At 50.3% G+C, this 26,383-nt stretch overlaps 6 protein-coding genes across 6 annotated transcripts; 3 read left to right on the top strand and 3 right to left on the bottom strand.

Annotated features, from left to right (window-relative positions):
- Window positions 1–411: 411 nt before the first annotated feature.
- EAH_00033400 (sec1 family domain-containing protein, putative) lies at window positions 412–8,254 on the top strand (the record flags this gene model as incomplete). The annotated part of the gene is made up of 14 exons (XM_013392248.1): window positions 412–612; window positions 1,784–1,970; window positions 2,311–2,381; window positions 2,835–2,924; window positions 3,253–3,332; window positions 3,619–3,693; window positions 3,896–4,032; window positions 4,691–4,826; window positions 5,536–5,675; window positions 6,267–6,361; window positions 6,663–6,806; window positions 7,420–7,524; window positions 7,748–7,909; window positions 8,180–8,254. 14 exons carry the CDS (start codon window positions 412–414, stop codon window positions 8,252–8,254), a joined length of 1,698 nt encoding a protein of 565 aa, XP_013247702.1.
- A 1,773-nt stretch (window positions 8,255–10,027) lies between these two features.
- Window positions 10,028–11,163, top strand: EAH_00033390 (hypothetical protein, conserved; the record flags this gene model as incomplete). The annotated part of the gene is made up of 2 exons (XM_013392247.1): window positions 10,028–10,356; window positions 10,941–11,163. 2 exons carry the CDS (start codon window positions 10,028–10,030, stop codon window positions 11,161–11,163), a joined length of 552 nt encoding a protein of 183 aa, XP_013247701.1.
- A 2,386-nt stretch (window positions 11,164–13,549) lies between these two features.
- EAH_00033380 (hypothetical protein) lies at window positions 13,550–14,711 on the bottom strand (the record flags this gene model as incomplete). The annotated part of the gene is made up of 4 exons (XM_013392246.1): window positions 13,550–13,633; window positions 13,773–13,842; window positions 14,146–14,299; window positions 14,591–14,711. 4 exons carry the CDS (start codon window positions 14,709–14,711, stop codon window positions 13,550–13,552), a joined length of 429 nt encoding a protein of 142 aa, XP_013247700.1.
- A 1,649-nt stretch (window positions 14,712–16,360) lies between these two features.
- EAH_00033370 (hypothetical protein, conserved) lies at window positions 16,361–20,109 on the bottom strand (the record flags this gene model as incomplete). Its single annotated transcript, XM_013392245.1, has 2 exons — window positions 16,361–16,390; window positions 16,975–20,109. 2 exons carry the CDS (start codon window positions 20,107–20,109, stop codon window positions 16,361–16,363), a joined length of 3,165 nt encoding a protein of 1,054 aa, XP_013247699.1.
- Window positions 20,110–20,919: 810 nt separating this feature from the next.
- On the top strand, window positions 20,920–21,120 carry EAH_00033360 (hypothetical protein; the record flags this gene model as incomplete). Its single annotated transcript, XM_013392244.1, has 1 exon — window positions 20,920–21,120. One exon carries the CDS (start codon window positions 20,920–20,922, stop codon window positions 21,118–21,120), a length of 201 nt encoding a protein of 66 aa, XP_013247698.1.
- Window positions 21,121–25,733: 4,613 nt separating this feature from the next.
- EAH_00033350 (hypothetical protein) lies at window positions 25,734–26,115 on the bottom strand (the record flags this gene model as incomplete). Its single annotated transcript, XM_013392243.1, has 1 exon — window positions 25,734–26,115. A coding segment is annotated over one exon (382 nt), but the record flags the coding sequence as incomplete, so codon positions are not given.
- Window positions 26,116–26,383: the final 268 nt, after the last annotated feature.

Here is a 26,383-nt window from a genome sequence, read left to right as displayed (position 1 = left end):
CTAAACCCTCGCTCATGCATGCACGGGAGGCCGGCAGCAAAGGAGCCGATGGATAGACTTTTGTTGTATTTGTTTATTTTATTTTTGCTTCTTGAGAAAGAAAACTTCAAAAGACAGTTAAAAGAGAAGCTCCTTCAGCAGGAGGTTATAAACCCTAAACCCTAAACCCTAAACCCTAAACCCTTGAGCGCTCACACAGCATTTGTGTGTGTTTCTTTTTAAAAAGTTGGTAGATAAAGATATATTTATTGAGGACTTTATAAATAATAAATTAATAATTGTTTATTTATATCTTCTTTTTATTTTTTCTTCTTATCTCTCTTCTTCCTCCCTCTCTCTACCCCTTCCCACCCCTAAACCCTAAACCCTAAACCCTAAACCCTAAACCCTAAACCCTTGATACACCAAACTATGGCGTTTGACTTAGAGCAGCGGCAGACAGCAGCTCTGCAAGAAATGCTGCAATTAAAGAGGCCTCAGCTGTCTCTTTTTGGGGCTCGCGGAGCTGCAGATACACCTGGAAGTACGAGATCTCAACATACACCTAAAAGCCCTTGGAAGGTGCTTATCTTTGATGATGTCGCCAAGGATATACTTGCCCCTCTTATGACAGTAAGAATATATATATAATATAATATATGAATATATCTATGCATATATATATATATATCTAGGCATATATATATATATATATATATATCGTATGCCTACAAGCACATTGCTGAATATACAATCATTTGCACATAAATATAAAATAAAAAGCGTATATACATATCTACATATAATATAATATATAATATATATAATATATATATGCATGTATATAATATATATATATATATATATATATATATATAGTATATATATTATATATATATACCTCTAAATAGCTGCATCCACTAGGAGACATGCACGCATATTTGCCTATAGCGATTTATTGTTGTGTTGATTATTTCTTTTAATTTGTTTGTTTTTGTTTGTTTGTTTGTTTGTTTGTTTGTTTGTTTGTTTGTTTGATATTGCTGCGTTTAGATAGGCGTCCTGCGGAAGCAAGGCGTTACATTACCTCTATCATTATCTGCTGCTCGAACCCCTGTGGTGGAGGCCCCCGCAGTATATTTAATTAGCAGCAAGAAGGAGACAATTGAGCATCTTATTAAAGACTTGGAAGAGAGATTATATGCTGTTTATTATATTAACTTCGTCTCAGGTGTTGATACACCTCAGCTACAAGCACTCGCACGAGGGGCAGCTAAAGCAGTAAGAAGGAGACACTTTATTTATCTATTCGAGTGCTTATCTGTCTCTATCTGCTCGTCTCTGTCTCTCTCTCTGTCTCTTCTTTACTTCTGCTTTACTTTCACTTTGTCTCTCTATCTGTCTCCTTTATTTTAATTTGTCTCCTTTATATTAAAGTGTCTCCTTTTATAATAAACTGTCTCCTTTAAACTGTCTGCCTTTATAATAAACTGTCCCCTCTATATTGAACTGTCCCCTTTATATTAAACTGTCTCCTTTTCTAATCAACTGTCTCCTTTTATAATAAACTGTCTCCTTTGAACTGTCTCCTTTTATAATAAACTGTCTCCTTTAAACTGTCTCCTTTTATAATAAACTGTCTCCTTTATATTAAAGTGTCTCCTTTAAGGTGTCTCCTTAAGAGTCTCCCATAAGGTGTCTCCTTTTATAATAAACTGTCTCCTTTATATTAAACTGTCTCCTTTTATAATAATATATATATATATATTTATTTATTTATATATTTATATGTGTGTGTGTTCAGGGCGCTGTGGGGTCTGTGGTGTCTGTGGTGGAGCGACACGTAAATTTTATTTGTCTGTCTCCTTTTGAGTTTTCTTTGCGTCTCCCTTCGCTCTTCTCTTCTATTTATGCTGCTGCAGCAGATGCAGAAGTTACTGCAGCAATAAATGCAGCAGCAAATGGTCTCCTCAGCGTTATTGCCACCCTCGGTAAACCTGCTGCTGCTCTTGCTTTTGCTGCTGCTGCTGCTGCTGCTGCTGCTGTTACTTCTGCTGCTGCTGTTGCTATGTATGCTGCTGCTATGTATGCTGCTGCTGCTGCTGTGAATGCTGCTGCTTCTCTTGCTGCTCTTGCTGCAACAGCTGCTTCTGCTGTTGTTGCTGTTGTTGGTGCTGCTGCTGCTGCTGCTTCCGCTGCCTGTATATTTATGTGTCTCCGCAGCCCTGTCTCCTTTCTTCTTTCTCCTTGGACTTGCTGCAGTTTGTTTGCTTTAATTTAATTTAATTTAATTTAATTTAATTTATTTTAATTTAATTTATTTTTTTATAGGCGTTCTACCTGTTATTAACTGCCCGTCTTCTGTCTCCTCTCCCGCTCGCAGTGTCGCGCTGAGGCTACAGGTACAGCAGAAATAAACAAATAATAATAAATAAATTATAATAAATAAATAAATAAATAAGTAATAATAAATAAATAAATAAATAAATGATAAATAGATGAATAAAATATAAATAAACGAATAAAGGAGACAGAGAGAGAGACAGAGAGACAGAGACAGAGACAGAGACAGATAAAGAGACAGAGACAGAGACAGATAAAGAGACAGAGACAGAGATAGAGACAGATAAAGAGACAGAGACAGAGACAGGTAAAGGGACAAAGCAGTGAAGCACCCTCAACCCTAAAACAAAACAGAAAAAGAGAGAAACAGGAGATAAATGAATGAAGACAGATGCAGAGAGAGCGTGCATTGAGAGACACAGACAAAGACAGCAAAAGAGACAGGAGGAAGTTTAAAAAGGAGACAGACGGAGACACAAGGAGACACTCAGCGCCTTCTTCTTCTGCTGCAGGAGCTGCTGGAGGCCCTACCCCCCAAGGCGTTCGCTGAGATGTTTGGCTCTGCTGCAACTTCCTTGTCTAAGCCCCTCTTAATCCTTATTGTAAACTAGCCCCTAATGCAGCAGCAGCAGCAGCAACAGCAGCTGCTGCTGCTGTTGCTTTTGCTGCTGCTTCTGCTGTTTGCTGCTGCTGCTGTGATAGCAGAACGGCTTGTCTGCTGCATTCACATGCCGCTGCTTCTGCTGCTGCTGCTGCTGCTGCTGCTGCACTAGGGTTGGGCGCCCCTTCAGCAGGCTTGGTCTTGCTGTTGCTGTTGCTGCTGCTGCTGCATCGCACGTCTACGCTGCTCTGTGCCATGGCGACTGGTTCAACTGTTGCTGCTGTTGCTGCTGCTGCTGCTGTTTGCTGCTGCTGCTGCTGCTGCTGCAGGACAGAGACTTCGATTTGCTGACGATGCTGCAGCACACATGGCTCTACGGGGCATTGATACACGACCTGTTGCAATTAAGGTGCGTCTCTTTGACGTCACGCGACAGCTAGCTGGATAGCTAGCTAGCTAGCTATCCAGGCACCCAGCTAGCTAGCTAGCTAACTTGTTAGGTAGCTAGCTAGCTACCTTCACATTCTTAGTTTTTCTTTTTTCGTGAGTCTTCTCCTGATACCTTCAGCTGATGGCTTAGTGCCCACGTTGCTGTGCAGCTAGCTGTCTACCAGCTAGCTAGCTAGCTAGCTAATTAGCCAGCTAGCTAGCTAGCCAACCAGTGTGTGCGTGTGTTTGTGTTGTCTTGGAGTCAGGTTAAATAGAGTCACTGTAGTGACACCTGGTGAAGGCGGCAAACCCTCAACAACGAAGACCTTCGATCTTGAGAAGTAGGGGGAAATAGGGTTTAGGGTTTAGGGTTTAGGGTTTAGGGTTTGTAGAGGTTGAGTTGTGACAATAAAACGTGCAGATGAGCTCGCGAGGAGCATACACCACCCTCAGCGTTCGCCCTTTTGAGGGCTTAGGGTTTAGAAATTAGGGTTTAGGGTTTAGGGTTTAGGGTTTAGGGTTTAGGGTTTAGGGTTTGTTCAGGAGGGACGTCTTCTGGCGCGAACACGCTTTCTCTCCTTTCCCCGTTGCTGCTGCTGCTGTCAGTCAAATGCTGACAGAGTACAATGCTGAGCTCGCGAAGGTGGGGCAGAGGCCTCCTGACGCCTTCGCCCAACCCGGTAAACCCTAAACCCTAAACCCTAAACCCTAAACCCTTGTGAAACCCTAAACTCTAGCAAGCCCCCTACACCTTAAACCCGAAATCCTAGCAAGCTCCCTAACTCACAGACTCCAGCGAGCTACCTAAACCCTAGCAGGCTCCCTAAACCCTAAACCCTAAACCCTAACAAACCCCCTAAACCCTAAACCCTAACAAACCCCCTAAACCCTAAACCACCTAAGTTATCGACAGCAAGGCCAGCAGCAGGCTCGTCCCTACGCCCTTCAGCTTTAGTGTTAGGGTTTTCATTCTGTATATATCAGGGCTAGGGTTTAGGGTTTAGGGCTTTTGTTTAGGGTTCAGCGTATAGGGTTTAGTGTTCGTCTCTTTGCTGTTTGGGTTTCGTTTTGTTTAGTGTTTAGGGCTGGCGCTGGGGGTTTTAGGTTTATTGTATCTGTTTAGGGTTTCGAGGGTTTAAAGTTTAGAGTTTAGGATATCGAGTGATAATTTTGAGGGTTTAGGGTTTAGGGTTTAGGGTTTAGGTTTTTGTTTTTCAGAAGGGGATATTTTGGCGCATATGGAGTGTAGGGAGTCAAATTGTGTTTGTTTGCAATGTTGAGGGTTTAAGGTTTAGGGTTTAGGGTTTAGGGTTTAGGGTTTAGGGTTTGGGTGTTCAGAGGGGGACTTATCTGCTGATATTCTAAAGGCAGTTGACGTGCTGCCTGACTTAGCAGATAAGAAGAGGTCTTTAGACGCGCACACAACCATAGCGACTGCTCTTGTCTCTGCAATTAAAGACAGAGGCCTCGATCGGTACGCTCGTTCAGGTGTCTCCTTTTGTCTTTCTTTGTCTCCTTTTGTCTCCTTTTGTCTCTCTTTGTCTTCCTTCGTCTCCCTTTGTCTCTCTTTGTCTTTCTTTGTCTTCTTTTGTTTCTTCTTTTGCCTCTTTTGTCTTTTCTTTTGTCTCCTTTTGTCTCTTTTCGTCTCCCTTTGTCTTCTTTTTGTCTTTCTTCTCTCCCTAAAGTAGACTTTCTCCTATGGGCCACTGCCGAAGCTAGCTAGCTAGCTAGCTAGCTAGCTAGCTAGCTAGCTAGCTAGCTCGCCAGCTAGCTTGGAAGCTAGCTGGCGACGAGGCCTTCTCTTTCCGCTAGCTAGCTAGTTAGCCTAGCTTTGCACATATATGTATCTAGCTAGCTAGCTATCTATCCGTCTTTATTTTTGTATTTTTCTATATTGCTAGCTAGCTACTTAAGAATTAGTCAGCTAGTTAGGTGGCCGCCTATCTTTCTTTCTACGTCTTTAGCTAGCTGGATGGCTATCTATCTGCTAGGTAGCTACCTAGCTAGCTAGCTGTCTATGTATCTACCTGTCTATCTCCATATCTGTCAGCCTAGCTAGCTAGCTAGGTAGCTAGCTGTCTATCTATCCTTTTCATTAGGTCAATAGGAATGTTTTGTTGCTGGTGTTTGTTTGAGGTGTATGTGCATGTGCGTTTGCATGCGTTTTGGGGCTTGAACTTCAGATACTTTGAGATTGAACAGAGTCTCCCTCAGGATAGAGAGACGGTAGTAACAAGTGCTGTGCAGCAGTGTCTGTCTCCTGACTCTGCGGGTCTTGTTGAAGACAAGCTGCGTCTCCTCGCTTGTCTTTATCTTTCTAGGCGTACGTTAGTTGTATTTATTTTTCTTTTGTCTCCTTTTGTCTTTTGCGTGTGTCGCGCGCTGTCTCTTGGGCTTTCTCTGTCTCCTTCTGCGTCTCTGTCTCTTTCTTTATCTCCTTTTCTGACTGTCTCCTGTTGTCTCTTTGCCTTTGCATTTGTCTATCTCCTTTTGTGTCTTTGTTTGTTTGTCTCCTTTCTCTTTCTTTCTGTCTTTCTTCGCTATTTTTCATCTGTCTCTTCGTCTGTCTCCTCTGTGAGGTTTGGTGTCTCCTTCTCCCCCTCTGTCTCTGTCTCCTTCTGTCTCCTTCTGTCTCTTTCCTTCTGTCTCCTGCTGTCTCCTGCCGTCTCCTCCTGTCTCCTTCTTCTGCCTCCTTCTGTCTCTTTCCTTCTGTCCCTATCTCTTTGCTGTCTCCGTCTCTCTCTGTCTCCGTGTCGCGCTGCCCCTGAGGCCTCTGCTGCTGCTTCTCTGCTTCTGGTTCTTTGCTGCTGCTTCGTGCTGCTGCTTCCCTGTTGCTGTTGCTGCTGCTTCTTGCTGCTGCTGTAGCATCTGATGCGTCTCCTCTTGCTGTCCCTGTCTCCTTCTGTGTGTGCAGCTTCATATCCTAAGCCTCTCTTTCAGTCTCTTGTCTCTCAGTTAGAGCAGCAAGGGGCAGATGTCTCTGCTATTCATTTTCTTTCCCGATTTAGCGTGAGTATTTCTGTCTCCTTTTGTCTTATTTTCTGTCTCCTTTTGTTTTCTTTTGTCTCTTTTTGTGTCTCCTTTTGTCTCCTTTTGTGTCTCCTTTTGTCTCTCTTTGTCTCTCTTCTTTTGCGTTTTTCTGTCTCGTTTTGTCTCTCCTTTTGTCTCCTTTTGTCTCCTTCGGTCTTCGTTTGTCTCCTTTTGTCCCCTTTTGTCTCCATTTGTCTCCTTTTGTCTCTCTTTCTGTCTTCATTTGTCTCATTTTGTCTCCTTTTCTGCATGCGGGTTGCGCTGCCGTTTTGTGCTGCAGGCGTTTCGTTCGATTGACTTGGGGCAGCAAAACCCTGTCTCCTCAGGTGTCTCCTCAGGTGTCTCTTCAGGTGTCTCCTCAGCTTCAACAGCATTAGAAGGCATTGGCACGAAGTTCTTAGACAAGGGCAGAGGGCTGCTGCAGGTGCTTGCTGCTGCTGCTGCTGCTGCTGCTGCTGCTGCTGCAGTCTGATATATATGTGTGTGTCTGTCTCCTTCTGTGTTTATCTGTCTCCTTTGGTGCGGCTCTCTCTATCTATCTGCTGCTGCCTCTCGTCTCTCCTGTAAGAGAGACATGCAGGCTTCCTGCATGTCTCTTCGGGTGTCTCCTCAGGTGTCTCCGATCTTCATTTGTCTCCTTTTTTTGTGTGTCTGTCTCCTTTTGTGTTTATCTGTCTCCTTTGCTGAGCCTCTATCTCTTGTATCTGCGCAGCCCTTTAAATTCTTTGTTCCTTTCCTGTGATACGTAGCTGCTGCATTCGATGCTGCTGCTGCTGCATTCGATGTTGCTGCTGCTGCATGCGCTACCGCTGCTGCTGCTGCTGCTGAATTCGATGTTGCTGCTGCTGCTGCTGCATGCGCTACCGCTGCTGCTGCTGCTGCTGAATTCGATGTTGCTGCTGCTGCTGCTGCTGCTGCATGCGCTATCGCTGCTGCTGCTGCATGCGGTGCCTCTACTGCTGCTGTATGCTTTGTGTCTGCTGTTGCTGCATGCACCGTCGTTGTTGTTGTTGCTGTTGCTGCTGCTGCTGCTGCAGGGCGTGAAGAACCTGTTGGTGCGCAAGTCTTCGCCTATAACGCAGCTGCTGGAGAGACTGTTGGAGGGTCAAGAGGAGACAGGGAGACAGTTTATACACCTGCGAGTACATACGCAGCACCTTTTCTGTCTCCTTCACTTCTTATAAGCATCTCCGTAGTGTCTCCTTAGCATCTGTTTATAAAGCAAACAGTAAACACAGCCTGTTGCTTTTGTTGGTGTTTGTGCTTCTGTTGTTGTGGCTGCTGCTGTTGCTGTTTCTGCTGTTGCTGCTGTCGATGCTGCTGCGGTTGTTGGTGCTGTTGCTGCTGCTGCTGCTGCTGCTGCAGAGGGGACAGCAGTCTTCAGGGGCCTCGAGCACAACTGTCTCCCCTGGGGGCACTGCTACTCGGGGGCCCCCTGTAAGACAAGCAATTATCTTTGTGGTTGGTGGGGGTTCTTATGTGGAGGCCGCAGCAGTGCGAGAGCTTGCTGCTAAGACACAGAAACAGGTAAGACTATCTGCTGCTGCTGCAGCTGTTATTGCCGTTCTGATGCTGCTGCTGCTGCTGCTGCTGCTGCTGGATGACACGCGGGAAGATAGGAGCAGCAAATGCACAAGGTCCAGACACGAGTTCGGGCCTTAGGTGTTTATTGCTGCTGCTCCCTCACGGAAGAGAAGCAAGAAGCTGCAGCAGCAGCAGCAGCAGCAGCCGCTGCTGCTGCAACAGCAGAAGCAGCGGTTGAACCCGGGAAAGTCTCTCGTTGCGGTGTCTCCTCAGCTTATTTTCGGCTCCACCGAATTCGTCACCCCAAGCGAGTTCCTTAAAGAGTTGACGCAGCTGGGGCACGCATAAGGGTCCCCAGGGGCCCCCAGGGGCCCGTCTGTCGCTCATTTGGGGGGCTGAGAGAGCCCTTAAAGCTGCATTTGGGGGGCCCCTGCCTCCTCCGTCACCCTGGGGCTTGCAGCGGGGGCCCCACAGGGCCATTGAGGGGTCTTTGGGCCCCACGGGCCCCACAAGCCTTCCTAGGGCCCCCAAGGACCCCATAGGGCCCCCAAGGGCCCCACAGGAGCCACCTCTAGGATCCTGTAGGGCCCCCTAGGGACCCACTGGGTCCCCAAGGCCCCCAAAGGGGTTACGTCTAGGGTCCTATAGGGCCCCAAGGGGGCCCTATAGGACCCCTGGGGCCCCTAGGGCCCCACAGGGTTCACCCCAGGGATTCCTAGGGCCCCACAGGGCCTTAAAGGGCTCCACCAGACCCACCCATAGGTACCCACAGGGCCCACTAGGGCTTCAGGGGGGCCCCCAAGGGCCCCTTAGGGCCTCTTTGTGGGGTCTCGCAGGCCCTCTAAGGCCTCAGAGGGCCTCTGGTGGGGGTTTGCTGGGTAGTTGATTTAGGGTATATGTTTGAAGAACGTCGGGGCCCGGGGCCCCGTGGGCCCCCCCCCAGCTGTTGTTGGTGCTAGCTAGGCTAAGATGCCTCTGTTAATAATACGCCTTGATGGCGATCAGTGTCTGTACAGAAGTAGAGGGGGCCCCTAAGGGGCTCTAAGGGGGCCCCTCTACAACTGGGCTCCTCAACTAACCTCTCAGGAGGGTCATGTTTGTTGCACTACCTCTGCTGCTCTGGCTGCTGCTGCTGCTGCTGCTGCTGGGTGCTGTATAGCTCAGCATAGAATTACTGCAGCTGCAATATCTACCAACGGCGGCTGTGTATGGACCCTATAGGCGAGAAAGCCATACACCAGGGGGCCCCCTTGCCTACAGGAGGGCCTGGGGGGGCCCCCAGTAGGCTCTGTGGGGCCCCCGGGCAGCCTTGGGGGCCCCCAGCCAGCGCTACCCAACCCCTGCACTTCAAGTGGTGGCCCAGCTGCAACACAGGGAGTTGGAGCGGAAGGTCAACCTCACATCCTGTTCTGCTGCTGCTGCACTCGCAGTCGCAGCAGCAACAGATCTACAGCAGCTACTGCAGCAGATCTACAGCAGCAGCAACAGATCTACAGCAACAGCAGCAGCAGGTCTAAAGTAACAGCAGCAGCACATCTACAGCAGCAGTAGCAGCAGATCTACAACAGCAGTAGCAGCAGCCAGAACAGACTCTGCGCATGCAAGAGTGTGTTGCTGCGATCCTTCAGCAGGAGCCCCTGTCACTCCCTCCCGCTGAAGATACTGTATAACTGTTTTAAAATAAATATTAATATTATATTACTGCAAACGCAGCGCCTGCTAACGCCTATAGGCGAAAAATAGAAGCTAGAAGAGCGCAGAGAGAAAGAGGGGGCCCCCTCGCTGCTTCTTATCGATGTGCTGCTGCTGTTGCTGCTGGTTGCTGCTGCGCATAGAAGAGGCTGCTGCTGCAGCATCAAAGCATTGTTTAATGTTGTTTTGTTTTTTCCTTTTATTGTTTTATTCTGTTTGAGTCGTAACTCTGCCTGTTTCTGCTGTTGCTGCTGCAGTTGCTGCTGCTGCTGCTGCTGCTGCTGCTGCTGCAGTTTCTGGCGTTAAGGCCCAGTGGTTAAACCAGTGGCTCGGGTATCTTTTAGAGTATTTGTTTGTCAATATATTTTCATTTCTTGAATTTATTTTAAGTTTTTATTATTAATTTTGCATGCATTTTCAGCCCCAAAGATGGTGCGGCAAGTTATTTCGATACACACAGGTCAAGCTGGTGTTCGTAGCGGTGCAGCCTTCTGGGAGTTGTTATTAGATGAACAAGGATTTACTAATGAGGGTTTTCTTAGAAGCCCTGGCTTTGGGGGCCCCCTAGGGGCCCCCCTGGGGGCCCCCATAGGGGACTTCATATGGGACTCACCCCTGCAACGCGCATCTCTAGGGGGACCCTGGGGCCCCCTTGGAGGTATGGGGGGCCCCCCGGGGGCCCCTGAAGCAGCAGAGAGGGTACAGAATGCTGCAGATTGCTTCTTTGCAGAGACAGAGGCTGGTAGAAGGGTCCCTCGGTGGGTTTGCTGCTGTTGCTTTCGCATGCAATGTGTCTCCTCTTGTCTCTGCTGCACTCGGCTCCTGCATAAAAAACCCTAAATCCTAAACCCTAAACCCTTCATTTGAAGCAGTTTCAGTGATGGTTTAAGAGGGTCTGTTCCTGTCGAGTCCCTGTCTCCCGCTGGAAACACCTAACCCTAAACCCTAAACCCTAGATGCCCTAAACCCTAAACCCTAGATGCCCTTAAACCCTCCACTAGAAGCAGATGCAACTGTTGTTTAAGGAGGTTTTATCTGCCTGCCGTCTCCCTGTCTCCTTCCCCTCTGTGGACTCCCTTTGTCTCTTTGTGTATCTGTATCTCGTGGTACTGCATTTTGTGCTGCATTTGCTGCTGCTGCTGATGTTTCTGCGGTTGTTGTTGCTGTTGTTGTTGCTGCTGCTGCTGCCTGTGTGTGTGTGTGTGTCGCATCTGCTGCTGGTGGGCTTTTTGCTGCTGCTGCTTATTATTGCTGTTGCAGTAACAGCAGCAGCAGCAGCAGAAGCAGTAGCAGCAATGTCTATGTGTATATGTGCGTATGTTTGTTTTGCTGTTGTTTGCAGCTGCGCTTTATTAGACTTGGACTCGGAGGGGCAAGACACTCTTAAAAGAAGTTCTTTAGGGTGTCTCTTCTCCCCACAGTGTATGGTTGCAGGCAAAGAAGATGGAGGCTGTCTCTTCCCCAGGGGCCGCCGCCTGGGATCGTCCGATCCCGTTCGATCCCAGGCGCAGGACGTACTACGACGACAGCTAGAGGCATCAGATACACCCGGAGGCAAATCTTAACATCTGCTAAACCCTAAACCCTAAACCCTAGTTGATAGACACGACGCAGCGCACGTTCTGGGCGCGGGAGGGGCTTCTCTTCAAAACCCTAAACCCTACTTCAGATGCTAAACCCTACGCGCCGATGTTAAAGCACGATGCACCCTCTTCATCACGATTTAGGGTTTAGCGTTTGGAGAAAGGGTTTAGGGTTTAGGGCTTACAGCTTGGAGAAAGGGTTTAGGGCTTGCAGATCGAAGGAAGGGTTTAGGGCTTAGGGTTTGGCTGGAGGTGTTAGGGTTTAGGGTATTATAGGGTTTGAAGGAAGGGCTTATGGTATTGTAGGGTGTATTGTTTGGGTGTAGGGTTTAGGGTTTAGGGTTTATGAAGGGTTTGTGGTTTGTCTGCAGGGGTGTTATGCATGCGTTCATTGGGGGGCGGGGCTGGCTCTGGGTTTGGAGAAGAAATTCTTCGTTTTGTCTCTGAAGAGGCCCCTAAGGTGCCTCTTTTGGAGGTATTGTTGTGGCCTGCTACTTCTTGTGCCTCTCCTGTAGCTAGCTATGCAGCTAGCCGTGCAGCTAGCCGTGCAGCTAGCTGTCTGGAGCCCTATAATGCATTACTGTCTCTTGATGGGGTTGCAGATAGAAAGGGGGGGGCCCTCCTCATAGACAATGCTGCCCTCAGCGGTCTCTTCTCCCGAGCTGTCTCCTCTCGCGCTCCCTTTACTGCCGACTTGAACCACATTATAGCTCAGGCATTAGCCAGTGAGGGTTTAGGGTTAAGGGTTTAGGGTTTAGGGTTTAGGGGTGCTAAGAGAAACACAGACAGACCTGTCTCTTTAGCATATTTCAGTTCAAGCTGGGGCAGCAGCAGCAGAACCTGCAGCAGCAGGTGCTCTGCTGTCCCGTGTGCTGCATGCGGCGTCTGTAGCTTTCGTGCTGAGAGGGACTGAGAGGCTAGCAATGACAGACAGGCATGTAGGGGCCCTCATCTTGGTGCTGTTATTTGTGGAGGTGCATATCGGGTTATGTACAGCTTCACCTGGGTACATGTGTCTCCTTTTGGGGTGTACGTACAGCTCGAATTGTTTGCATGTGTCTCCTCTCAGGCGCAACTTTGTCTCTTCGCTTTCCTTCTGCTGCTACGTGCGGCCTTGAGGGTTTGCTGAACAATTCAATCCCTCTCCCGGCTCTTTCTTTTTTATCTGTCTCCTACGCCCCTCTTATTAGTAAATCTTTGTTACCTTTCTATAAAGCAACAACTAAAGATATTACTCTGGAGGCATTTAAGCAAAGACAGTCTCTCTTCTCAGCTCTACAGGCAGAAGGCATGTTCTTAACCGCCAATCTCCTCTACAGGTAAGCAGCATGCAGCAGCTGCTGCTGCGGCTGCTGCTGCGGCTGCGGCGTTTAGTGGTCGTTTTTTCGCTGCAGTTGTTGCTGCGGCTGGTGCTGCTGCAGCGGCAGTTGCTGCGGCTGATGCCGGTTGTGTGGTGCTGTTGCTGCTATGGTTGCTGCTGCTGGTGTTGCTACTGCGGCAGCTACTACTGCAGCTGCTGCTGTTGCTGCTCCTGCTGCGGCTGCTGCTGCATCTGTTGTTGCTGCTGTTGTTGCTGCTGCTGCTGCTGCTGCTGCACCTGCTGGATCCGTTGTTGCATTAATGCCTCTTGTTGGTGTCATGGCTTATTCTATGTCTTATTTTTTCTTGTTGTTCTCTTTTTCTAGCCTCGCAGTCCTATTATTATTATTATTATTATTATTATTATTATTATTATTATTATTATTATTATTATATTATGTTTATTATCGTATTGTTGATCTTTCAGTCTTATTGAAGTTGTTCGTATTATGCGCGTTCTGCTTATTTTTATCCATATTCTTTTTACTCTTTTCTTCGTATTCATCATATGCTGTCTATTCTTCTTATGCTTATTATTCTATGCTGGTCTTTTTATGCTTATTATTATTATTATTATTTTTTGTTGCTCTTCTCACTCTTTTTCTTCTTCATATTCTTCTTAGTCTTCTTATTCATCCAGTTGTTCTTGTTTTCTTGATTATTATTATTATTATTATTGTTATATTGACAATAATAATACTAATAATAATAATTATTATTATTATTATTTATTATTATTATTCATAGTCTTATTTTGCATATATTTTCTGAGGCCTCTTCGTATTTCATCATTTTAAGTGAGTATTTTATTATTTGAGTGTTGGGAGTTCTTTTTGTTGCTTTATTTGTATTTGTTAGTCTTTATTCTTTTATTTATTTCTTTTCTTTTTATTCTTTGTCTTGTTGTTTTGCTGAAGAGGCGCTGTCTCCGGTGGGGAGGTGCAGGAGGCCCTTCTGGCTGTGAAAGAGAGCAAGGAGACAGCTTTTGTTGATTGGATACCGACAGGGTTTAAAGCTTCACTGTCTCCTCAGGGGCCCACAACCCCCGCAAATGGGCCCCTAGGGGCAACCAATAAGGCCTGCTGTCTCCTCGCTAATCATACAGCCAACGCTATTCATATCAATCGTACAGTACAAGACGCACAGAAAATGCTCGCAAAAAGAGCATTCGTATTCAGGCAAACCCTAAACCCTAAACCCTAAACCCTAAACCCTAGAACCTAAAACCTTACCTGGGAAGTCCATGGGTGATTTTGGGTATCAGTCAGGGGACCCTCCTGAAGGAGGGCCTTGGCTGTTGTCCTGGGAGATGCAGCAACAGCAGCAGCAGCAGCTGCTGCTGCTGCAGCTGATGCTGTTGCTACAGCAGCGGGTGGCTCTACAGCTGTTTTAAAGAACATTAACCGCGGTGGGGCGGGCTGCGGTGTACGTACAGGTACGTAGGCGAAGGCCTAGAAGAAGGGGAGTTCAGTGAGGCGCTGGAGACAGCCAAGTCTTTAGGAGAGGCCTACGCGGAGGCTGAGGTAGTATATGAATATTATTACCCAGACGAAGAGGAGACAGAGACAGAAGACAGTGTACAAGCAGCAAGCCCCAAGTCCTCACGCTCCAAGGCAAGCAAACAGGAAACTATTTATCGCATGCTGCTGATGCTGCTGCTGCTGCTGTACTTGCTGCTGCTGCTGCTGTTGCTGTCCTTGCTGCTGCTGCTGCTGCTGCCCTTGCTGCTGCTGGTGTTGCTGTCCTTGCTGCTGGTGCACTAACGCAAAAGGCAGAAGGTGCAACAAGGGTAGCAACTGAAAACTCGAGGCACTGCTCATCAGCGGATACCCTAGCATCAAAAACTGTAGCAACAGTAGCAACAATAACAGCAGCGGCTGCAGCACCAGGAGCAGCTGCTGCAGCACTAGAAACAGCAGTGGTAGCAGCAGCATCAGCAGCAGCAACAGCAGAATCAGAAGCAACAGAAGTAGCAGCAACAACAGCAGCAACAACAGCAACAGCAACAGCGGCAGCAGCAACAGATGCTTTGTGCTTTGTCTTGTGATACATGTGCAGATATCTAGCAGCTCTACGGTTGCGCCAGACAATTTGTCTCCAAAGTCTGATGTCTTCGCTTCCTCCCCGGAAGGCCTAGTTGATACAAGCAACAGCCCCGGCTTGGGGTCCATCAGTGAGCCTTTAAGGAGCCCCTAGGGGGCCCTTAGGGGGCCCCTAGGATGTTCGTAAGGGGCCCCTGGGGGGCCCCAGGAGGTCTTTGTAGGCCCCTATACACTCTGCACTAAACCCTCAACCCTAAACAATAAAAACTACTCAACCTTAAACACTCAGTCCTTCTTCCCTATGTGGAGATCTTCATGGGGCCCCTCGGGTGCCCTTTGAAGTCCCTTAGGGGGCCCCCAGAGTTCGGCTAAGGGGCCCGTAGGGGGCCCTAAATGGGGCCTCTTTTGGCGTTGTTTAGGATGCCATCGAAGCATATACTTGTAGGCCACCCGAAGAGGCATTGGGGCCCCCTAAAAGGCTTTGGGGCCCCCTACAAGGACCCCTAGGGGCATTTAAAGGGGGCCTAGGGGCCCCCTTATAGGGCCCCTAGGGGGCCCTATAAGCGGCGGGAGGGGGTCCTTCTCCTGTGGGCTTCTTCCTGAACCCCTAGCATCGTAGAAGATCACGGGCTGCTCCCAAAGGGGCTCTGACGCAGCTTTCTTTGTGCTGATCTCCTTGCTGTTGTTGCTGCTGCTGCAGCACGTTGAACGGGCCCATAGGATCTTTCAGGTCTTTTTTTCCTCACATTTTCCGGCAGTTGGCCTCCACACTGCCCAGAGCAACAGTAGTAGTAGCAGCAGCAGCAGCTGCTGCTGCTGCTGCTGTTTGTAGTAGCAGCAGCAGCAGCTGATGCTGCTGCTGACTGTAGTATGTTTCCGAGTCCTTTCTGCTATTCATTTTTGAAGGGCACTGAATGACCACCCCCAGAAACTAAAAGTTTAAAGGTTTGTTACGAAGCTGTTGCTGTTGCTGCTGCTGCTGCTGTTGCTGCTGGTGACGCAGTTGCCTTTACTAGACAGACCTCTATACTATGAAGCGACCCCAAGCCTCAACCACTGTACTCTAAACCGCTAAACCCTATACCCTAAACCCTAAACCCTAGAGTTTGGGGTTTAGTAGCTGCGAGGTTCCCACAGCCGACAGGCGCTTAGACATTTTTGTGTGCTGCAGTTACCTGAGCAGCAGTGACTGCTGCTCCTGCAGCGGGTGCTTCTGCTGCTGCTGCTGCTGCAGCTGCTGTTGCTTTTGACTCAATAATGATTTACTTATGGGTGCTAAGGAGCCTAGTAGAACGAAGGCTTACGCTTGAGCTGCTGAAGGCCGTTTCCACAGGCATCGGTGCTGCAGCTTCTCGTTCTTGCTGTTGTTGCTACAGTCTGCAGCTTGCTGCTGACTGTAACACTGTTGTTGCTACAGTCTGCAGCTTGCTGCTGCTGCTGTTGCTGCTGCTGTTGCTGCAGCACTTCAGCAGGGGGGCCAAATCGTCCCCGGGGAGGAGAAGCAGCCCTCTGTCTCGAGGTGCTTCGATGCGTCTGAAAGCAGGATGTAAGGGGACACGTGGGGAGCAGCAGCAGCAGCTGCTGCTGCTGCTGCGCTTGCTGCTGCTGCTCGCGCTCTCCTTCCAGTGAGTGAGCCTTCATCGGACTCTGCCGCAGCAATGGGGGAATTAAACCTCAATGATGCGGCAGCAGCAGCAGCAGAAGCTGCTGCTGCTGCTGGGGATGCTGACGACTGGGTCTGCTGCGGCTCCATCAGCAGCTGCAGCTGCAGCAACAGCTCACACTTCCGCAGCTGCAGCAGCCGCACACTGCACGACAGCAGCAAGTAGCAGCAGCAGAAGCAAAAGTAGCAGAGGTGTATAATTAGCAGCAAAGGATCAGGAACCCAACCTGCAGTGACACCCCGTGAACACAGCAGCAGCAGCGTGGCGCAGAAGTGCTGCTGCAGCAGCTGATCGCAAAGGCGCACGCTGCGGATGAGGGGGCCCCCAATTAGTAGTGAGTGAAGAGAAAGGGGGGCCCCCATGTTGCTGCACAGCAGCAGCAGCAGGACTCCTGCTGTCCCTGCAGGAACAGCACGGTCGTCGGTCCCTCGGGCACCCTTCTGAAGGGCATTGCTTCCTGATGCTTGCTGCTGCTGCTTCGCTGCAGCAGCAGCAGCACGCCTGCTGCACGCTACAGCAAACACACAGAAGTGGCAGGGCCCACGCAATAGTCGCACACGCCGTCTGAAGCCACCCCAGAGGTGCAGCAGCAGCAGCAGCAGCAGTAGCAGCAGCAGCAGCAGCTTACACCACGATATTGTGCGCCTCAGGCAGAGAAGACTGCATGTAGGCAGCAGCAGCTGCAGCAGAGAGAAGACTGGAGGAAGGCACAGCAGCAGGCGCAGCACCAGCGGTGCGATTGGCTCATGCTGATTGGGGTTGACTGCTGCTGCTGCTGCTGAGAGGGACCCTATGGGGGCCCCTTGCGGGGGCCCCCTCAGCTTCTCGATTGCCTGCTGAGGGCCTTCTGCCCTGCCAACAGACTCAACAGTTAGCAGCAGTGCATGCAGAGAAGCCAGACGGAGACAGCCACCAAGTGCGACAAACAAAACATCAAGCAGGGGTACTGACATGCACAGATACAAGACCCCTTGCAGCATTACCTGCAGAGACAGCAGAATAAGCAGCAAGAGACTGCCTTCTCCCCCCACCATCTCTATGCTGCTGCGGCGTCCTCCGGCCCCATCTGCCAACTGTTCCGCTCCTTGCTGCTGCTGCTGCTGCTGCAGCAGAGGCAGCAGGCCTAGGAATGGCCGGAGGGTCAGCAGCAGCTTCGCCACATGGGGAGCAGCAGCAAGGGCAGCTAGCAGAAGCTGCTGTTTGCGTTTGATGTACACCCCATCATCGATGACAGCAGCAAAGCCTCTTCCCCTAGGGCGCAGCAGCATCAATAGCAGCCGGTGCAGCAGCAAACCTATACCAACACCTTTTAGAGGCGGCCGCGGCAACAGCAGCTGCTCTTGTCTCCTCCGCAGAGACTCCAAAAGCTGCGGGGGAGGGTGCAAGGGCGGATGCCCCTTTGCGAGGTTCTGCTGCATGTGCTGCAGCACTAGCTCACGGGTTCGCCGCTGCTGCCGGTGCTGCTGCTGCTGCTGCTGCTGCTGCTGCTGCTGTGACGCCTTGCGCCTTCTCGTGCCCAGGCGCCTTAACCAGCAGCAGCAGCCGTAAGCCGGGGAGTCCGCACCTTCCCTGTCCCGTTGTCTGGCCTCATTCTGTGTTTCAGCAGCAGCAGCAGCAGCAGCATCAGCAGCAGCTGCTGATGCTGCTGATGCTGCTCGCGAGTCGTCTATGTCGGTAAGGTGCTGCGTGCAGGCAGCAGAGCCTGGGGTGCTGCAAGAGCGGCATTGTGCTGCTGTTGCTGCTGTTGCGGTTGCTGCTGCTTCTAAAGCTTCGCTGTCTCCCCAGTCCTGACTGTCTTGTGCTTGCAGGTTGAGGAAGGCCTGCGCTAGGGAGACAGAGTGACGGGGGCCCCTGGGTACGCCCCCAGGTGTGGGGCCCTCACTGGGCCGCCGCAGCAGGGGCCCCTCTACGGGTCTAGCAACACCAAGGGGGGCCCCCCGGCGCAGTCTCCTCCCGGCATTACCCGGAGTAGGGGCCTCGTCTCCTCTCATTTGTTGGGGTTTGAAGCGGGGCGCCTGCAGCGAGTGCAGTTGGGGCCCAGGGGGGCCCCCTATGTGCTGAGGGGAGAGTGTGCTGCACGGATCTAAGGGCAGCAGCTGCAGCAGAGACAGCGCAGGAGACTCTGCTTGCGTCATTGACCCTATATCTTCATCGCGGGGGGTTCTTATCCCTGGGTAGGACTCCAGCCGCACAGCTCGTGCAGGCAGTGGTGCAGCAAACTGCAGCTGCCCCGCATGTGGCTGCTGCGGCGACGGCAGCTGTTGCTGCTGCTGCTGCTGCTGCTGCTGTTCGTTTTGCTGCATCAGAGAGGGCATGGTGGAGCGGCGGCGCCCCGAAAGAGCCCGCAGAGAGGAGAAGCGGCCCCCAAGCCTCCTGCCTAGCTGTTTGTACGTTTGATGATCTGCTGCAGCTGCTTCAGGTGTCGGTTTAGCTGCTGTTGCTGCAGCTGCCTTCTCTGCTGCTGCTGCTGCTGCTGCTCCTGTGGAACCGTTGGAGACTGTTGCTGCAGCAGCAGAATCAAGAGCAACAGAAAAACAACTTCGCAAGCCTTCGGGGCAAAGACTTTCTCTATGAGATCTCCGGACCCTATCAGTGGTGAGGGCTTTGGCTACCACGGGCCTCAGTTGCTTCTTTGACGCTGCTCCTGCACCTTTCGCTGCTGCTGCTGCTGTTGCTGCTGTTGCTGCTGCTGCTGTTGCTGCTGCTGCTGCTGTTGCTGCTGCTGCCGCTGCTGCAGCAGCTGGGGCAGCGCCTTGAGCCTCCTCCTGCTGCTTCCCCAGCAGCCGCAGGAAGCGTCGGGGTTTGTATGTCAGGAGGGCCTCCAAGGGCCTCCTGTGTGTTCGCTGCTGCTGCGCGTCCGAGAGGGTTGAAGCCGAGCGCCCCCCTTTTGCCTCTGCTGCTGCTGCTGCTGCTGCTGCTGCTGCTGCTGCTACTGCTGCTGCATGAGAGGCGTCTCCAGTTCCAGGCGAGGAGGGCCCCAGGGTCAATACATCCGTTGCTTCTGCAGCCGCGGAGCAGAGAGACAGCTCAAGGCTTGTGGGGTACTCAGCAGGAGACAGCCCTAGCAGGTGTAGCAGCAAAGCCTGCTGTCTCTCCTTGACAGCAGCAGCAGCAGCAGCAGCAACCGACTTTGCTCCTGCTGCTGCTGGAGTGAAGCCGGCTTCCCTTTGCTGTCCCCTTTCTTGTTGAAGTGCTGCTACTGACGCCCCCGCTCTCCTTCTGGTGGGGCGCCTCCGACCTGCAGCAGCAGCAGCAGCAGCTGGTGCTGCTGCTGCTGCACCTTCGTGTGGCTTTCCTGGAGAAGCAGCAGTTGCGGCGAAGCCATTAGGGCTCGTGACAAGCGCTGGGGGCCCTGCTGTAGCAGCAATAGCAGCAGCAGCAGCATCTGCTGCTGCAGCAGGCTGAAGCAGCACGTCTGCTGTTACAGTAAGGACCTCTCTCTGGAGCCATTGGGCCTCTTCTTTCTCAGCTAAGACGCACTGATGCATGCGCAGGGGCCTGAGGGCCAGCCACACGAAATTTTTCAACAGCAAAGGACACATAAGGGGGCCCCCCTGCAGGGGGCCCCCTTGTAGCAGCGCAGCCAGCCTAAACCCCACACCCGGTATATCTATAAGCAACAACCCCACCAAAAAAGCATACTTCGCTGTAACAAAAACATCTGAACCTACAGAAGACTTGCTGCTCATCACCCAGTGAGAACTCTCCTCGTAAGGGGCCTTGAGGGGGCCCCCAGCAGACGCTGCGGGTTGGCGAGGATTCATGGGGGCCCCCGGGGGCCCCGGAGGAGGGGGGGGCCCCCGACCCCTCAAGTCAGCAGGGAAGGCAAACCCAAGTAGAACAAGTGCAGCAGGTAGCGCCATCAGCATGCAGCTAGAGAAAGGCAATAGGGGGCCCTGTGATGCCCTATGGGGCCCCCGCAAGTCGTGTTGCAGCGCTGCAGATACAGAAGCAGAGCAGCTTTCTTGTGTGTGTTTCTCTGTGGAGCAGGAACTGAGACGGATAGGCTAGCTAGCTAACTAGCTAGCTGGCTAGCTAGCATGCAGCCAGACAGCTAGCTGGCTAGCCAGCTAGCTTGCTGGTCAGGGTGCTGCTGTCTGTTCTGATGCTATGAGCACGTAGGTGGACCGAGAGGCAGCTAAAAAGCCCCAGAGACCCCGAGGAAGCCTCGATGCATCCTGGGGGCATTACGTTGTTTACAGAAGAAGGGCCTAGGGTTTAGGGTTTGATGTTCAGGGTATAGGGTTTGGTGTTAAGGGTTTAGTGTTTAAGGTTAAGAGGGCTTAGGCTATCTACAGAAGAACGGCTTTATTATAAGACTGTAAAAGAAAGAACAGTTTTTATTATACTAAGGGGCTTCAAGGCATTAAAAGAAGAACGACTCTACGGTGTATGCACATGAACCCTATTACTATTAAGGCTGTTAATATGCATAAAGAAGCAGGCTAATAACATGCATAATTAGAATGAATAAAGACAAGGGATATAAATATTATTATGAATAATAATGAAGAGGGGGGCAATTAGTATGAATAAGCAATAAGGGCTTTAAACTATCTAATAAAGGGCCTCCTTACCCACCTAAAGACAAAGAAAATGCAGCAGCGAGGTCCAACAAATCCAGAGTCAGCGCTAAGGTAAGATCAGCGAGAATCATCACTCGGTTAGCTGAAATGCCCCTCAAAGTATTCTTCTCCCAGAACAATTTTGATGTTGAGGGATCGGGGGCCCCCAGGACCTTGGGGGCCTTCTTTGGGGCAAAGGGGGGCCCCAAGGGGCCTCCTAAAGGGCCCCCCAAGGGGCCCCCCAATGGGCGCCTCAAAGGGTCCTCCAAAGGGGCCCCCATGGGGGCCTCCAAGGGGGCCTTAGAGTAGAGGTATGAACATGCGGCAAAAGAGAGGAAGACGATGGGCGTGAGGAAGATGCAGCAGCTAGCAAGATAGATAGCTGAAGAGCAGCAGCGTCAAGAGAGCAGGTGTTTGGTGTTGAAAAGCTTTATACTTAGTGATTATAAGAATAACTCTTCTTCATCTGTCTTCGGTCTAGGGTAGTAAACGTACTTGCTCTTTCAGAGGATGAGAAGATGCGGTAAAGGTGAGAAAACCTGTGGGGTTTGGGGGGGGCCCCAGGGGGCCCCCAGACTCCCCAAATGAAGGGACAGGCAGCGAGCTTCAGTGCAAGGAGACAGCAGTGCAGCAGCCATTGCAGAGAGCACAAGGGACCCACACTCCTCCCCAGGGTGCAGACCGGGAGACAAAAGACAAAAATACCTGCAGCACCAGCAACAGCAGCAACAGCAGCAGCAGCAGCAGCAGAGAAGAGATAAAACACGCAAGTGGGATCCCGATGGCCTCAAATAAAAACCCAGTAAGAAGTGCTTTTAAAAACGTAGGATATATATATATATATATATTTATTATTGCATTTATATTTATATTTATATGCTTGTCCTGTGTACCGTATACCCAGATACCAGGGGTAAGGTGTATCAGCATACAGCTAAGTGTAGACTGCGCGGGGGCAATAAGCAGCAGAGTTGAGGCCCGAGGGCTTCAGTGTGCTAGAGAAGAAGAGAGAAACAAATAAGTAGAAGCATCATTTGTATGCACAGCAGCAAGAGCCTGGCAGACACTCCACAGCAGCAGCAGCAGCACCAGCACCACCACCACTGGCCTCCCGCGCTTCCTGCTGTCGCCTTTGTTGTTGCTGCTGAGACTGCTGCCTCTGCAGCAGCAGCAGCAGCTAAGCAGCAACAAGGCCTCACCTAGAGCTGCGTCTACCACGAGGAAGGCGTATAGATAGTTGGTGGTGTCTGTCCAGCCTGTGCCTTGAGACCCCCTGCTGCTGCGGAAGAGCAGCAGCAGCGTCAGCGCCAGCTGCTGCAGCCCAGAGAGCCAGAAAGGTACAGCAGCAGGTAACGGCTGCAGCAGCTGCAGCAGCAAGGCCCCCAAACCCCTCCTCCCCATTGGTCTCTTCTCACCATCTCAGCGGCTTGCGTTTTTGTGTTAAAGTTTCAGTACTCATACTAAGAACAATAGTAATAAATAAATTATTATCAATAATGATAATAAATATATTTAAAATATAATATCTTTAAAATGAATCAAACAAACAATTTATCTGCAGCTAGCCGCTGTCTCGCTCAGGGGGACCCTCCCTACGTCTCCACTGAGCTAACCTTCAAGGGGGCCCCCGCTAAGATAGCGATATATATAGATAGCGGTTGGAGGAAGTATAATTGTTTTATATTAGTTTAGTTTTAGTCTCTGAATTCAGGTGTATGTACACCTCATATTCGCTGGGGAATGCAAACGCAAGGCGGAAGATCGCAGAAGACCGCCGACACGCGGGATCGATCGATCCCAGACCCCACATCATCCCCAGCCTGTTTGTTAAAGGGATTGGTAACACAGGCTGGCCACCCTTAGTGAAAAATAAATTGTTTGTTTATTTAGCTGTTGAAAGGTAGCTGCCTATACAGCAGAAGCCTGAGAGCGGGAGAGATAATAGAGACGAAGCCAGAGACAGAAATATATGTTTGCTATATATATTTGTGCGTCTTCATCTGAGCTTCTACTGTCTCCAAAACCAGCTGTATATTTTGCTGCGTCCGCAGTAACTGGGGGGGATCGACTCCTATCCCCTGTCCTTCATGCATCCTAAACCCTAAACCCTAAACCCTAAAAGCAAGGAGAGCGACAGAGAAGGAGCTCTCTCTTTTGTTTGTCTCTGTCAGTATGGGGCTTAAAACTTAAAATGTCTTCAAAAGAAACAAAAAGACAAACGGGCAGAAGAATCAAAACAGCGAAGAAGACGAAATCCTCCAATACTGAAAAAATTCAATATGTTATATATTATGCACACAATATATATATATATATATATATTAATATATATATATATATTGTATATATTAAATATACATGTATATTGTATTATATATTAGATATATTTATTAATGAAATGTTTAAACTTTTATAGATTAGCTTTCTGTATTGTTATGGGTATCGAACCCACTTCTTCACCGCTGTGCCATACTATGCAAATTAAAATTAAAATTTGCAGCTTTATATTTTCTATGAGACGCATTAATCATAATTCTCGTAGACGTTTCTTCTGGAGCAGCATGCATATCAAAAAAAAGAAAGAAGAAGGGCCGCTAGTCTGTCTCCCCTTAGCCTAGCAACTGTCCCCTCATGGGGCCCCCTTACGAGCTTTAATAGGAATGTTGCAGTGTCTTCATTGGTGTATATCCGCTTTTTTAGGGTTTAAGGTTTAGGGTTTAGGGTTTAGCAGCAGCTGAATATGCGCTGCAGCGTTGAAGAGGTTGGGCCGGGCGCCAGCAAAGGAGACAGACAGAAGAGTAAGATAATTATATCTTTAATTATATTTTATGCAGGGTATATAGTTAAGAAAGAATTGATGCAGTTCCCTATACATCGCTACACCCCACAAGGGGGGTGACAGTGAGAAAGAAAGAAATATGAATCCAGCAGAAGCTGCATGCGTTGGGAAGACAAACAAACAAACAAACAAACAAACAAAAGGACAGCAAAGGAGACACCCCAAGAACGACGCTGAAGCTAAGAAAGAACTTAAGAAGACAAGAGCACGTGAGGAGACACTTAGGGACACTAGCAGAGACTCACGTGGAGACAGAAGAAACAGACACTGCATCCAGAGACAGAGATAAGCGAACAGAGACAGAAAAGATGATGGAAGTAGAGAGACTCAAGTCGACAGAGAGTGCGGCGAAAAGACAGAAAGAAAGGAGACGAATGTAAAAGTATATCAAAGAGAAGAGACAAAAGAAGAGACAGAGGCAAGCAAACACGGAGACAAACAGCAAACAAAACACGGAAACAACCGCAGAAAGGAGACAAACGGAGACAACGCCCTTGGGCCCTTATCTGTTGTGATGGCACCCCTATACAGCAAGAGACGCCAGAGACAGCAGAAGCAGCAGAGACAGCAGAAACAACAGAGACGCCAGAGCTATCAGAAAGACCAGAGACACCGGAAACTGCAGAGACACCAGCGACAGTAGAGACACAAGAAAGAGAAGAGACACCAGAAATAGCAGACACTAGAAACAGCAGAGAGAGCAGAGACACGAGAAAGAGCAGAGACACCAGAAACATAAAGAGACACAAGAGACAGCAGACACAGCAGAAACAGCAGAGACACCAGAAACATTAGAGACACCAGAGACAGACACCGCAGACACAGCAGAGGCACCAAAAAGAGCAGACACCAGAAACAGCAGAGACGCCGTTCGATTTGCTGCAGCATCAGCAACGGCCCTGCCATCTGCTTTAGAGACGTAAAGACTGGCGGAGACAAAAAGGGGCTCCACAACAACCGCACTTTAACCCGCGCTACACTGCAGAGACCTGGGGTGTCTCCTCAGCTCTCTGCAGCACCTGAACGACTGACTGCTCAGGTGTACAGGCACCTCCAAGTCGTGAAGGTCCTTGAGGAGACGGCGTCTCTGTCTCCTGTCTCCTTCTTTTTTAACTCTTTTGCCCAGTAGAGAGGCGAAGCAAAATGCAACTAAAGAAGTTGTAGCCACCAGGCTAGCAGATACGCACTGCTTTCAGGCAGCTGCGTTACGTTGCCGTAGTACATTTGCTGCTACTGCTGCTACCGCTGGTGCCTCTATTGCTGCTACCGCTGCTGCCTTTGCTCCTGCTGCTGCTGGTGCTGCAGTCGGTGCTGTTGTGCTGCACCAGGCTGGCAGCAGCATACTAACTTTTGCGCTGCCACAAACAGCACTGAGTTCTGCTGCAGCCGCGCTGTTATTAGTTGCCTCTGAGGTGGTGGGTCTAAAAGCAACAGCTACAGCGCTGCTGCTGCTGCTGTCTCTCTACTGCTTGCTGTACTTGTGTGCTCTGGGTTTTGCTGCCTTGTGTGATTTGTCTACTGCATAGCAACGGCAGGAACAAAGACAACAGCCTGCCCCACACGAGAAGAAAGGAGACACCAGAGGCATACACAGAAGAGAAGAAAGGAGACAGCAGAAACATACACCCCAAATGCTTTCGCTCAGTTTATCCGTATTCATTCCTAGGAGCTGCAATAAGGCTCCCGGTACTTCGAGGTGTTCCCTCGAAAGCTGCGCAGTCGCAGTAGCAGCAGCAGCAGCTGCTGCTGCTGCTGCCGCCGCTGCTGCTGCTGCTGCTGCTGCTGCTGTCGATGCTGCTGCTGCTGCTGCTGCTGCTGCTGCAGAGAGAGCCACGCTGCTCTAGGAGGGCCTTTTCGGCCGGTACCTTTTCTTATAAAGAAAATACGTGCGCTAGTCGCACTTGGTGCTGCTCTGCTCTCTGCAGCATCTACTCATGGATTTGAGCAAAGTCCCCAAACCACAAGGGCTTATAAAATTAGGAGCAGCAAAAAAACGCTGTGGTGTCGCTGTGGGTTGCTGCCGCTGCTGCTGCTGCTGCTGTTGCTGCTGCTGCTGCTGCTGCTGCTGTTGTAGCTGACGCTGTTATGGCCGCTGCTGCAGTTTACGCTGTTTTTGTTGCTGCTGCAGAGGCTCTTGCTGCTGATGCTGCAGTAGACGCTGCTGCTGCTGCTGCTGCACGAGAAACTGCTGCTGCTGCAGACGCTGCTGCTGCTGCCGTAGACGCTGCCTTGCCGTTGCGGTGTTACAGTTTGCTGCTGCCTGCCCTATGTGCTGCTGGGACTGCTGCTGCTCTTGTGATCGCTGCCAAACCTCTGCTTCTTCGTTCGTGTTTCTGCTGCTGCTGCTGCTGCTGCTGCTGCTGCTGTTGCTGCTGGGGCATCTCCAGAGACACCCAAGAAGATGTTCCTTGCCGTGACAAATCACCATCGCCCCGGCGGGGGCGCAAACTTCGCTGTAGTGCTTCCTGAAGCAGCAGCACCAACGGCAGCAGCAGCGGCAGCGGTGCATGCAGTTCAAAAGGCCGCCCGTTGGGGAAGCGGCGCCGCAAGGCCGTATGCATCGCTGCGGTTCGTAAGCTCTCGGGTGTCCTTTCGTTGCTGCTGCCACTGCATCTGCTGCTGCCACCGCAGCAGATGCAACGGCTGCTGCTGCTACGGAAAGGAAGCAGCTGTGAGGCTGGCATCAAAATGTTGAAGAGGCGGGGTTAAGGCTGAGGTGATGGGGGAGGGGGG

This window comes from Eimeria acervulina, genomic scaffold (genome assembly GCF_000499425.1).
Source record: "Eimeria acervulina Houghton genomic scaffold, Eah_scaff332, whole genome shotgun sequence".
Taxonomy (NCBI): domain Eukaryota; phylum Apicomplexa; class Conoidasida; order Eucoccidiorida; family Eimeriidae; genus Eimeria; species Eimeria acervulina.
Note: the sequence above shows the minus strand (reverse complement) of the source record. Positions and strands in the feature narration are given on the sequence as shown.